Source organism: Sinohyriopsis cumingii, chromosome 15, assembly GCF_028554795.1.
Source record: "Sinohyriopsis cumingii isolate HCF-2022 chromosome 15, ASM2855479v2, whole genome shotgun sequence".
NCBI lineage: Eukaryota > Metazoa > Mollusca > Bivalvia > Unionida > Unionidae > Sinohyriopsis > Sinohyriopsis cumingii.
The window spans coordinates 7,253,473-7,268,108 of NC_142975.1; the positions used below are offsets into that span (position 1 = coordinate 7,253,473).

Genomic DNA, 14,636 nt, shown 5'->3' on the forward strand with positions numbered 1-14,636 from the left:
TCTATGTGGACTCACCTGGGCTACAATCACAGACACAAACATGTGAGAAAATACACAGTGGGGAAAAAGTCCTGGGGAATACAGAAGTGGTTTAAACTGAAAATTAGTGAAATAGTCTAAAATCCACATTATCATATTACTGAAAGATAGTAATGAGGAACTTTGAAAATGGCAAAATTTGGTTGCAAGCTTGTATGATGTAAATTTCTGTCTACAATAGCTTTCAATCATCTAGTGAGTTTATTGAAGGATCTATGAAGGATATCATATGTAGAGATTAAGGATCCTTTACACCACACTTAACTGCATGTCCCAGAGGGCACACTGAATATACTGTGCTGGAAGAAAACAACAAGATTCATACAAACACACATATACATACAGGTATCAATTTAGGCCAGCATAATTGGTGTATAGTATTTTATTTTAATGAAAAGTGTTTGCAAAGTTCTATCTTTTATGTAATAACTTCACCCTGTCGTTATGACTTGTTCAAATGACCATATGGTAGAAATGACCCATTCAACTTCAAACTTTAAAACAAAAAACTTCATCAGATACCATTAGTTACAAATAAAATCCATTGGTGTATTTTAATTTGGCTGTAATAGTTGCTGGTGGAGCCTCTGTCAATAGCTGACATATTGGCTTCATGGCCTAATGAGTAATATTACTCTCCTCTCCCCATTTTGCAAATGGTATACAGGTATATGGGTAATACCGCACACCTCTAATATGTCTGCCACTTGAGATTGAGGAGGTTTGACTGTGTCTTCAACATTACATGTATATTAACACCAGTCTTAGAGCATCATGTTGTTCTCCACCATTTTCTGTTTACTTCCTGACATTACCGGTGGCAGAGATAGCAATGTATACCATATTCATCACTTTATGCACAGATCACTGCTCAATAATTTTTTACTGCTTCTGTTGTCTTGTGGTTTAATGATGTGCATGATACAATCTCATTAGCACAGCTAGTCCCCTAGTTTTGTATTGATTGCAATAAAACTTGGCAAATATTAGTCATCATTTGAAGAAGCAGGAATCTACAAATCATAAATAGCACATCAGCTTGTAAAATGTAGTACATATTATGATCACCATCTAATGATGGATATATATATATATATATATATATATATATATATATATATATATATATATATATATATATATGTCCCCTTGCTTTTTGTACAAGTTATTCCCCTTTAGCTGAAGGATATGTATGACAGAATTGATTGCAGCTACTTTTGTGATAGTTAAACCAGCAGAAGATATGCATGTTGACAAATCATTCACACAATTTTCTAGAGTTTTACAATTTTATTTTACTATTGTGTGGGATGCAGGAGAGGTGAGGGTATGCTTACATGAACCAAATGTTCTCAATTCCTGTGGCTTTTTATGGTCAGTTCTATGACTTTATGGTCTTAAAATAAGTTACAGAAAACCAACATGGTTTTTTAAAATTTCAGCAAATAATTTATATCCCTAGAATACAAAGCGAACATTTAAAAAGAACTGACAGTATTGTCAATTAAATCCCAAATAGTACTAAAAGTTCTATGACATGTCCAAATGAATAAAGTTCCAGTGGTATTCTAGATTAGTTCAAATATTAAATATATTGATATGTGTGTAATCTCAAACATGCTAATGCATCAGTGGCCTGGATTGTGGTGATGTGCCAAGAGTCTTTTGATTTATCACAGTAATATAATCCAAAAATGTTCATATCTGAATCACTATAATTCCAAATTAATATTTCATTCAAAAATATTTTTGACGAGCACTTTGTACTTCCAGAAAATAAGAATTTGAATAAATAAATCCAACCAACTGAAAAATTTAATATAACAATAAGACTGATTCTGCTTCAAGATGTTAAGGCAAGATTGAATAATTTTTAGACAAAATTATATAGCCCTCTACTTGACCTACATTGCAATACCATTTTCTAAAAATGTTCTGTCACCTAATGGAATTTTCCATTCTAGAACATTCGAGGTCAGAATCAAGACTGTCTTTTAACTCAAATTCTGGTAAACATGTTTACATTAATAATGATCTGAATATTTAATCCACACTCCTAGAGAAATATCAGTTATGTAATATGTTGTTTACAAAATAAATGTTAATGGTCATGCCTACAGTGAGCTTGATATTTTACAATCAAGTATTAAATACAAATGTTGTTGTTGTTGTAGGGTTTAATACCATTTTTCAGCACATGATAAGCTATACATGGCAGCCAGTATTAAGGGTGGAGGAAGAACCTGGTAAAACCGCAGGAAGAACCACCAACCCACGAGAAGCTACTGGCAAGCTTTCTCACATACCCACATTGGCTGAATCAGAGACTCGAACCCACGCAGACAGAGATGAGATGGCAGTGATCTGTAACAGAGAGCACTTTAGACCACTTGGCCACTCGGGGCCCCAAATACAAATGTATATGCCATGTAATCAGTAAGAAAAGCCAACAAGTAATACAAACTAAATACATGTACACATAACATCAGATATAAATTTGCCAAATTTTAAAAACATTTCCATGACTTTCAGCAGTCTGGCATGTCCAGATTTTAAATATAATGATTCTTTTTATGTAAACAATCTTGTGCTAGAAACAAAGAACTGTATATATGTAATTAAACTTAAAGTAGCTGTTGAAGTTAATGCATGAAAAAGGAGTTACAACTTGGGTGTGTATTCAGAGATTATCAAAATAACAAATTTATTGACTGTTGAAAATTTAGTAAGTTATTTTATCCTTTTCATTTCTGGTACTTCCCTGTGTGGCATGACATGGAATCATGTATTGGTAAAAATTGTTGATACCCGGTTAGATATACATGCTGTACACAACATGCAAGATCTCCACCATTTGATTCTGAGAATATTGTCCTAGAGGTTTTGGCTCCATTGTATTTTTATTCTCGATGTAGTGGTATCTTGAACACCAGAATATAGTATATGGTTACTGACATGTCTTATGTGTTAAATATTTTCTGACATGTTTTATGTTATGTGTTAAATATTTTCTGACATGTTTTATCTTATGTGTGCGAGTGTCGGCATCATGCCACTTCACCTCATCATGTACATTATGCAGATACATTGTTCGTATAGCAAAGTCAACATTAATATTGAAAAATAAAATGACTGACATCATTTGTAAATCAGAGTTTTCAGATTTATAGACATGATGTAGACCTTACAGTACTTATCATGAAGTCCACTGAACAGAATTCAAAATATACAGTACTTATCATGAAGTCCACTGAATAGAATTCAAAATATACAGTACTTATCATGAAGTCCACTGAATAGAATTCAAAATATACAGTACTTATCATGAAGTCCACTGAATAGAATTCAAAATATACAGTACTTATCATGAAGTCCACTGAACAGAATTCAAAATATACAGTACTTATCATGAAGTCCACTAAACAGAATTCAAAATATACAGTACTTATGAAGTCCACTAAACAGAATTCAAAATATGCAGTACTTATCATGAAGTCCACTGAACAGAATTAACAATATACTTTACTTTTCATGAAGTCCACTAAACAGAATTCAAAATATACAGTACTTATCATGAAGTCCACTGAACAGAATTCAAAATATACAGTACTTATCATGAAGTCCACTAAAAAGAATTTAAAATATACAGTAATTATCATGAAGTCCACTGAACAGAATTCAAAATATACAGTACTTATTATGAAGTCCACTGAATAGAATTCAAAATATGCAGTCCACTGAACAGAATTCAAGATATGCAGTACTTATCATGAAGTCCACTGAACAGAATTCAAAATATGCAGTCCAGTGAACAGAATTCAAAATATGCAGTACTTATCATGAAGTCAACTAAACAGAATTCAAAAGCCTTTGTAACAAGGCCTTTCAGCTTTTAGTCAATTACCTGGATTAGATGTGGACTCCGTGTTATCTGGAGCAAATGTGGACTCCGTGTTATCTGGATCAAATGTGGACTTTGATTGGTAATAAGTGGGTTGTGTATAACCTGTGAGCTTCTGTCAGTGATGACATTGGTTCAGAGGAAGACCATGCTTATCTCATGTTGAGGGACCAAAGCATCAGGACCAACAGGTATGCAGTGAACAGGGATGGCTCTCAATGGATTATTTGACAGCTTGGAGGGGTGGGTCATGTATGGTGGCTCCTTGATCATCTGTCAGATTAGTGGAATTGAAGATACATTGTGGATGTCATGCCACAAGTTATGGAAATTTTTAATAATGTATTCAGTTATCACTATTTGAGCAATAATCCAATTGGTTTTTTATTTGAGTGAAAATCCAAAACTTATTTAGAATCACTATTTGAGAAAAAAATTGTATACACCATCCTTGTGGAGCAAATATTATCTATAACTGTACTAATTGTAAACTTTATTTCACTCCTCATTTACAGAGGTCGTTGTATGCTGTGTATTTAATGCCCACGCTAATGGTGTTTTATATCATGTATGCAATCAGCATAATTTGATTTGACATTATTTTGTGCTTATTATAAATATGATAGTAATGTAAATAGTAATTGCATCAAGCATGACCGTAAGTACCTACATTAGTACAGGAGAAAATTACAGGCTCTAGTTTAACATATATGAAGGATGTTTTCCAAATCTTCATTCTACAGCATATATCATTTATTATGTTTTCTTGGTTGAAATTTATTTATAATCACACATTTGACAAATGGCTGCTGAAATAAAGTAGCTGTGAATAATAGCTTCTTTGTAAGAGAGAGATTAATAATTATTACTTTTGTTTTCATTTTCCCCCTAAAATATTTATAATGTTGCTGGTTGCTGAATGTAAATATAGTAATAATATTTCAGATTGAGAACCAACAAATCAAAGATGCTAAGAACTAGCCATTTAAATCTAAAAGAAGTATAAAGCTTTGATTTGTTTATGGTTCATGGTTGGACAGAGGCTTAACTGGCCATTAAAATCTAACAGAAGTATAAAGCTTTGATTTGTTTACTCTTTGTGTAAAATATTAAATGGATTCATCCAATATTATTTCAAAAAGATCATATGTTTCATGCAGATTTGTTGAAATAAAAATGATGTGTCTTAATAATGCTGTGTAATAATCATGAGGCATCTTAATTATGGTGTGTCTTAACCATGCATTATCTTATGTATGATGTCTTAATCATGCTGTGTCTGAATTATGATGTGTTTGGATCATGGTGTGTCTTAATTGTGATGTGTTTTAATCATCCTGTCTTAATCATGATGTGTCTTAATTATGATGTGTGTTATTCATGACGTGTCCTTATTATGATGTGTCTTAACCATTGCTGTATCTTAGTTATGATGTATCTTAATCATGATGTGTCTTGATGATGTGTCTGGAATGATCTATCTTAGTTATGATGTGTCTTAATCATGATGTGTCTTAAAATTGCCATATCTTAGTTATGATGTGTCTTAATCATGCTTTGTCTTAATTGTGATGTCTTAATCATGCTGGTCTTGATTGTGATGTCTTAATCATGCTGTGTCTTAATTGTGACATGTCTTAATCATGCTTTGTCTTAATTGTGATGTGTCTTAATTATGCTGTGTCTTAATTGTGATGTGTCTTAGTCATGCTTTGTCTTAATTGTGATGTGTCTTAATCATGCTTTGTCTTAATTGTGATGTGTTTTAATGCTGTGTCTTAATTGTGATGTGTCTTGTGATGTGTCTTAATCATGCTGTGTCTTAATTATGATGTGTCTTAATCATGCTTTGTCTTAATTGTGATGTGTCTTAGTCATGCTTTGTCTTAATTGTGATGTGTCTTAATCATGCTTTGTCTTAATTGTGATGTGTTTTAATGCTGTGTCTTAATTGTGATGTGTCTTGTGATGTGTCTTAATCATGCTGTGTCTTAATTGTGATGTGTCTTAATCATGCTGTGTCTTAATTGTGATGTGTCTTAATAATGTTGTCTTAATCATGCTGTGTTCTAATTATGATATTCTTAGACAAGACTACATTCTGAGGATTATAGATTTTATTTGCAGTGTAAGACCTAGATTATTGCAAAAGCATTCTCACTGAAAATGGATCATTTCTTATGCAGCACCGTGTCTTGGTTATTTTTGTGCCTTTGGTGCTCAATGTGTGGTGAACCTCACAGACAACAGTCCCCACTGTAAATGCGAAGACATATGCTCCGACACTTTCTCACCAGTATGTGGCAGTGATGATATTACCTATGACAGTGAATGTCTGATGAAGAAGGCCAGCTGTGATGAACAGAGGCGAATCAAGGTTATTCATATTGGACAATGTGGTAAGTGATATTCACTCAAATGTAGTTAATATACTATAATACACATATAGTGTAAAGCAAAATATTTTAGAAAAGATTATTCTAGCTACAGGCATGCAGTATATGTTTTTTTGGGGGGTGCCTATGCTCATACAAAAAGTCAGTTCTATAATTATAGAATAATTACTATAATATATATATATATATATATATATATATATATATATATATATATATATATATATATATATATATATATATATATATATATATATATATCATTTATGGCTGACAAATATTACATTTTTAATCCATGAGGTCCATAGTTTTGAAGTTGTTAGACTTTCCTGTTTGAAATAATGCCATTTTTATGAATCAGTCAATTTAGCAACATAAACGGTATTGAATAACTTTTGTTATATCAGTTTTGGTTATAAAACTATTTTGTGCAAATTAGTTCTAAACAATAATACATGTAATCCAATGTTTTATCATAAATACTTGTTTGTAAGTCAAGTCCAACTACAAGCAGCACAGACCCAGATCTTCCATCACTTAATGTGCTGGGAGATCTGGGTCTACCGGTATATAGTTTCTTAGGTGAATTCAATTGAAGAAACAACATTCTGACCCAGATCTGATGGTGCATAATGTTACACTATATCAGGGTCTGTGTTATTCACAGTGAACCTGACTCATCAATGATCATATACAGTAGGCTGTCTTGGTGTATGTAATAGAAGATAATCAAGTTAAGCAAGCAGAATATATGTTGATATCCAGTGATGTTTGCTACCTATTGTAGCACAGTGTGTTTTGAGAACCTCAATTTTAGCTCACTTGCTGAATGGCCCTGTACACATTGTGCATCATGTGTCCATCAACAGCTGCATATGTCCACTGTGTCCACTGCATATGTCCACTGTGGAGGTCATATTTCAGACCTGGTTTGATGAATCATGACTTGTATAACTTTGATCTCAAACAGTAACAAGGAAGATCCATGAACTGTTAATGTGATGTTCTTGCACCTGATTGCTGTCACTTTGAAGACCACATTTCTTGATATGGTTCGAATCAAACTAGAAATATGGGCTTATAGCATCAAGGTCTTGGACAAGTTTGAATATAAACAAGATTTATGCATATTAATGAGGTGATGTTGCATCTGATAAACTGACCCACTCCAGAGACCGTAATTCTGATCTGATATTGAATATGGTAAATAGACTTAAATCTTCAAGCTTTCCTAGGTGTACAGCTGAGATATATGCATATTATTGGCATGATTTGACTGGTGAGCTTGCCAGCATTTTGGCAACTCTATTTCTGATGAAACTTGATATGTAGGCTTATATCCATGATCAATATGTCTAATGAGATTTATTATGAACTTAATGCACATAAAAGTGACGATCTTTTGTCTGTTTGGTTGAGCTTCTTACCACTCTGGCCCAGTTTTAATCAGACATCATATGTCAACTAGATGTATTGAATGAATTTTATTATAAGACAAACCTATACATATTTTTGAGGTAATCTATAGATGAGGTAGAACACTGGGTCTATGGGAAAGTCACTTAGCTCGAATTTCCGCTCTATGATATAGCTAATACTGTGTTAAAAGTGTCATTATAACAACCAAAATAAAACAAAACATTCCAGTAATTCATTAAAAAAATTGTTCATTTTAGCATTAACCTTTTTTCTTGCTTTACTCTTTTAATTTTCAAGTAGTTAAATTGCAACACAGTGCTTCTAAGTGACATGTCAAAATATAAATAAAATGCATTAAATGCTAGCCCTATAAGTTAAAGAACTTTTGTCATTACTGGTAACAGTGATAGTATCCTAAATGAGTGACTGTTATTACACATGATTCATTCATGAAACTAAATATTGATGTACATATTAACTGTTAAAAAATAAAATTCAGTCTATGACTCAAGCTGAGGTTAATATCTGACAGTTTGAAATGTTAAGCAATTTCTTTTTATCTGTTACATTTTGGGATTTTATTAATTAATCATAAAATTGATATGTGTGATTATATATATATATATATATATATATATATATATATATATATATATATATATATATATATATATATATATATATAAGACTGGCAGAGTGACAGAGTGACAGCAACATCTTCAGAAGTAAAATTACCCTGATGAAATTATCAACAAGGAATACTCAAAGCGAAAAGAAAAGGACCGATCAAGGGAAATAACCATGAAAAAATAAATCCATCATCAGATGGAATTCCTTTAATTACAACCTATAATCCATAGAATACAAATATCATACCGACTTTATGAACAAGTAAACAATTACTCAAACGTAGTATTAAAATAAAAATTGTCTTGAAAATAAGGAAAATTAGAAACAGTAAGAGACAACCCAAAATTTTGAAACAGATTCTTACTAGATCTAAATTTGATTTCTTTGAAAGAAAGGCCTGAGTAACTAAATGTGGTATGAGTAGATGCAAAATTTGTTCAAATATAATAGATGGAAACTTGATAAAATTGAAAAATGATAAGCAATTTAAAGTTAATAACAAAAATATCAAAATAATTTTAAATGAATTGCTGTATACAACCACAGTAACACAAAATAACACAAATATCAAAATAATTTGAAATGAATTGCTGTATATAACCACAGTGATGCAAAATAAAATTGACAGATAAATAAAAAAAATGTCAAAATAATTTGATATGAATTTCTGTATATAACCAAAGTAACGCAAAATAAAATTGAGATGTAAATAAAACAAATATCAGAATAATTTGAAATGAGTTGTTAGGTGTCGGCATTAAAAAACTCAGATGACTAATTGCATGGTGGTTGATGTAGATAACTATGGAATTTTGTTTTCTTAGATCCATCAGTTAATGTTTTTGTCAAGGAAATTTGTATTGGCATGTAATTTTTTGTCCGAACATTTTATTGGTATATAATGTTTATGTCATGGAAATTTGATTGATATGATGACTTAAATATGTTGTATAAGATCCCATTATTTCTAAAAATGTCTGCCTATTTACCATGTGCCTGCCCAGGTTTGAGAATCCATGCAACTGTCACAAAGACTTTGTTTACAAGTTAATGCTACTGTTGAACCAAATATTGTGTGCACTATACAATCTTACAAGCTCCATATGAATGACTCTGTCATGAGACAAACAGAAAATTCATATTTCAGATGTGTATTTCCCATGTTGTGGAAATACTATATCTCCTTACTGCATGAATTCTTGTTGTTGGATATTACCCAGTACAGCTGCTGTAATAAAAGACAAATGGCTGATCTTCTTGTAATAAAAACTAAATGGCTGCACAGCTGTAATAGTCAACTGATCTTGTAATAAAAACTAAATGGGCATATAGCTGTAATAGACAACTGATCTTCTTGTAATAAAAACAAAATGGCTGTACAGTTGTAATAGACAACTGATGTTCCTGTAATAAAAATCAAATGGCTGCACAGCTGTACTAGTCAGCTGATCTTGTAATAAAAAATAAATGGATGTACAGCTGTAATAGATAACTGATGTTCCTGTAATAAAAACCAAATGGCTGTACAGCTGGAATATACAAACTGATCTTCTTGTAATAAAACTAAATGGATGTACAGCTGTAATAGACAACTGATCTTGTAATAACAACCAAATGTCTCTACAGCTGTAATGGACAACTGATGTTTCTGTAATAAAAACCAAATGGTTGTACAGCTGTAATATACAACTGATCTTATTGTAATAAAAACTAAATGGCTGTACAGCTGTAATAGACAGCTGATCTTAATGTAATAAAAACCAAATGGCTATTCATTCATGTTGCCAATTCTTTAAGTGAGATCTCCTCATTAGGTCTGTTGTATGGGTTATTGACATATCATTACATTTCATATGCAGCTGGTGATGTTTGCCATGCTTATTTTACATATATATTCTTGATGGATTCCCATTTGACTGATTAAAATTTTCTTTCAATTGCTCTGAAGCACTGGTCTGTTCTAGAACAGAAAATATTACAGGAAGAATTCTAACAACTATGTTTAAAAATGACAGTATTAAACAAAAAAATGAATTGTAGAAAATGAAGATAAAATGTGAATTGTTGATGGATACATTTGATTTTTAAGTTTGATTTTGTTTAGATAACAGTGCTAATCTGACATTGGCACACCCTAGAATACACCATTTTGAAGTTTGATGAAATTGTTTGTATTTAATCTTTTATAAAAGCAACTCAGTTATGACTTTAAAAGTCTACATACTGGGACATGATTCAGCAACATGAATGCCCTGCCCCATTGCTGAAGTCATTGAATTTCTTTTGAATTTATACCCTGCCCCCATTGCTAAAAGCATTAAATTATTTTGAATTTATACCCTGCCCCCATTGCTAAAAGCATTAAATTCTTTTGAATTTATACCCTGCCCCCATTGCTAAAATCATTAAATTCTTTTGAATTTATACCCTGCCCCCATTGCTAAAAGCATTAAATTCTTTTGAATTTATACCCTGCCCCTATTGCTAAAATCATTAAATTCTTTTGAATTTATACCCTGCCCCCATTGCTAAAAGCATTAAATTCTTTTGAATTTATACCCTGCCCCCATTGCTAAAAGCATTAAATTCTTTTGAATTTATACCCTGCCCCTATTGCTAAAATCATTAAATTCTTTTGAATTTATACCCTGCCCCTATTGCTAAAATCATTAAATTCTTTTGAATTTATACCCTGCCCCCATTGCTAAAAGCATTAAATTCTTTTGAATTTATACCCTGCCCCCATTGCTAAAATCATTAAATTCTTTTGAATTTATACCCTGCCCCTATTGCTAAAATCATTAAATTCTTTTGAATTTATACCTTGCCCCTATTGCTAAAAGCATTAAATTCTTTTGAATTTATACCCTGCCCCCATTGCTAAAAGCATTAAATTCTTTTGAATTTATACCCTGCCCCCATTGCTAAAAGCATTAAATTCTTTTGAATTTATACCCTGCCCCTATTGCTAAAATCATTAAATTCTTTTGAATTTATACCCTGCCCCCATTGCTAAAAGCATTAAATTCTTTTGAATTTATACCCTGCCCCTATTGCTAAAATCATTAAATTCTTTTGAATTTATACCCTGCCCCTATTGCTAAAATCATTAAATTCTTTTGAATTTATACCTTGCCCCTATTGCTAAAAGCATTAAATTCTTTTGAATTTATACCCTGCCCCCATTGCTAAAAGCATTAAATTCTTTTGAATTTATACCCTGCCCCCATTGCTAAAAGCATTAAATTCTTTTGAATTTATACCCTGCCCCCATTGCTAAAAGCATTAAATTCTTTTGAATTTATACCCTGCCCCTATTGCTAAAATCATTAAATTCTTTTGAATTTATACCCTGCCCCTATTGCTAAAATCATTAAATTCTTTTGAATTTATACCCTGCCCCCATTGCTAAAAGCATTAAATTCTTTTGAATTTATACCCTGCCCCCATTGCTAAAAGCATTAAATTCTTTTGAATTTATACCTTGCCCCTATTGCTGAAGTAACTGAAATTCTTTTGTTTTGATACCCCACCCCCATTGCTGAAACGCCTGAAATGTGTTACGTGTTCTAAGTTCTATTGTTAGAACATAGTATATAGGAATTAATCAGCGTAAAGATGTGCATAGGCTGCATGTAAAGAGCCAGGAGTCCTGCACCGGACCTAAACTTGTCACCACTGCAAAAGCAGTCTGTCACAACTCTGCTATGGTATTATAAATAATATTGCAGATCCACTATGTTATTATAACTCAATCGGCAGAAATTGTGCATTAAAATTTATGCCCCCAGTCAGCAATTCCAACGACATTTCCGATACATAGAACAACTCAACGTTGAATAGATAACAACTTTATCAAGGGTTGGATATGACTGATAGTTGTTGTTTTTGTTGAGTTTAATTATAGTGACGTGCGCACAATTGTGCATGTGCCAATTTTTTCTGACTGCACCACAGCCTGCTAGTTGTTCCTGGGGAAGGGAATGGTGCCACTTCCCCCAGGCTTTTATGGGTTCAAGGAACCCTGATAGTTTGGCCTCAATCTGTGGGTCTATAAAGATCCCTTACAGTTGAATGGTTGGCTGTCATTAGTGGGAAGGAGAGTTCGGGAACAGTCCTGGTCACTTCACATTACTGGTTTCTTGTTGCATTTGCCTGGTGTTTCTTGCGTGTTTTTTGTTTCTTTTTTTTTTTCTTTCTTCAAAATGTTCTAAAAAGGTGTGTGTGTTCTATGCTGTGTATAGAGGTTGTTAGTAGAAATCATGTATGAAGAGAGATTTTCAAGGTTATTATGGTATTACTAGTCGAGGTGTTTAGTGTGTGTTTCTTACGTTATGTTATTTATAAGTTTTTAGATATTGCCTCTTTAAGTTATTTATTTATTAATGTTTTTAGAGATTGAATGTTATTTATACTTTATTTAGCAAGAGACTGGAGTCATTAAGGACATCTAGGACTGGAGTCCTAGCTGATTACTCGGTTCGTTAAGGACATCTAGGACCAGAGTCCTAGCTAATTACTCGGTTTGTTAAGGATATCTAGGACCAGAGTCCTAGCTGATTACTCGGTTCGTTAAGGACATCTAGGACCAGAGTCCTAGCTGATTACTCAATTCATTAAGGACATCTAGGACCAGAGTCCTAGCTAATTACTCGGTTTGTTAAGGACATCTAGGACTGGAGTCCTAGCTAATTACTCGGTTCATTAAGGACATCTAGGACATCCAATTTTGCAGTTTCCTTAGTTTTTGATAGGTGCTTTGTAAGTGAATTATTTATTAATATTTTTATAAAATTGAATGATATGTTATGGGTTTTTATGTGGAGGCTTCTAAATTTATTTAGCTAAATACTGGGTCTTTTGGTTTTGTGGGATAGTAATTATATTTTGTTCCTAAGTCCTGCTGAGTCTATGAATTTATTTATATTTTTATATGCTGATTGTTTATTTTTATTAGAGTCCATAAGTAACTCTGGGTATGTGTCTTGTGATCCAATCTCTTTTTGGTTTTTGATAAATATTTTCCTAGTGGGTTGATATTTTGGGCATATATTGAATATGTGGTGTAGATCTTCAGTGGTGTGGCAGTTAAAGCAGTTAATGGTTGCTGGTTTGGGTCCTATAAACCTTACAAAACTGCTTGCTAGTTTAGTTTTTCCAGTTATTATCCTGTTTATGGTTTTCTGTTCTAAATAGGTACCTGTAGGTAGCTGTATGTTCCTATCTACAGTTTTTGGGGTTTCATGGTGCTTTTTACCTTTTGTGGAGGAGTTCCAAAAATCTTGCCATTTTTGGTCTATATGTGTTTGTGCGAAGCTTAGTACTTCTGTAGAGCTATATTAAGCTTGATAGAGTTTTGATCTCCTAGTTTGGTTTGTGCAACTTTGTCTGCTGTTTCATTGCCAGAGATTCCAATGTGTGATGGTATCCACATGAGCTCGACTAATTGATGTGCTGTGGTGATATCGTCGATTAATTGGCATGCTCTGTCGAGGAATTGTTCCCTGAGGTGTGTATTGTGATTTTGGAATGATTTTATAATGCTTAGGGAATCACTTATAATGACTGCTTAGGTATTTGGTTGTCTTTGATCCATTGTAGTGATTCAAGTATAGCCCAGAATTCAGTGGTGTAAATGGAGCAATTTAGTCAGGTAATCTGGATCCCGTTTGTATATTTAATTCAGGGATGACTACTGCTGCTGCTGTTCTTGGTGGGTTGATTGTTTTTGATCCATCGGTATATATTTTAACATAGTCCGAGTATTTTTGGTTGATTTCATTTACCATTACAGGTTTTATCAAGTTTTCTTGTTCTTCTTTATTGCCTAATTTGGTAGCTTCAATGTTAATCCTTGGTGGTTTTTGTAACCAGGGTGATTTGTTGTGGTCTGTATTGTTTGTTACATGTTTTTTTAGTAGAGGTATCTTTTCTCTTAGTTCAAGGAACACTTTGCCACTTGGTGTGGTGGGTATGATTTTGGGTCTGAAGGCAACTTTACACTTGTTTATAGCTATTTTGGTGGGATGGTTGTCTGGGTGGGTATCTAATCGAATGGAGTATCGGAGGAGCAGTTCTTGCCTACGTAATTTTAAGGGTAGATCTCCTGTTAGTGTTTGTAGTTCTTCTAATGATGTTAAGGGGAGTGTTCTTGTACATAATAGTAAGGTTTTTCTCTGGATAGTGTCAAGTTTTTGTAGTACAGGTTGCTTCGCCAAATTATAAGCTCATGGCTTGTTGTTGTTGTGGTT

At 32.8% G+C, this 14,636-nt stretch overlaps 1 protein-coding gene across 6 annotated transcripts in view; it reads left to right on the forward strand.

The window, feature by feature from the left end:
* The window catches only part of LOC149781218 (agrin-like), a 454,787-nt gene that overhangs the window by 232,363 nt on the left and 207,788 nt on the right, over nucleotides 1-14,636 (forward strand). For all 6 annotated transcript variants that reach the window (XM_089935296.1, XM_089935300.1, XM_089935297.1 and 3 more), the window contains exon 3: nucleotides 6,127-6,339. In XM_089935296.1, the coding sequence (XP_089791422.1) occupies nucleotides 6,127-6,339 (213 nt within the window). The remainder of the gene's footprint in view (nucleotides 1-6,126; nucleotides 6,340-14,636) is intronic.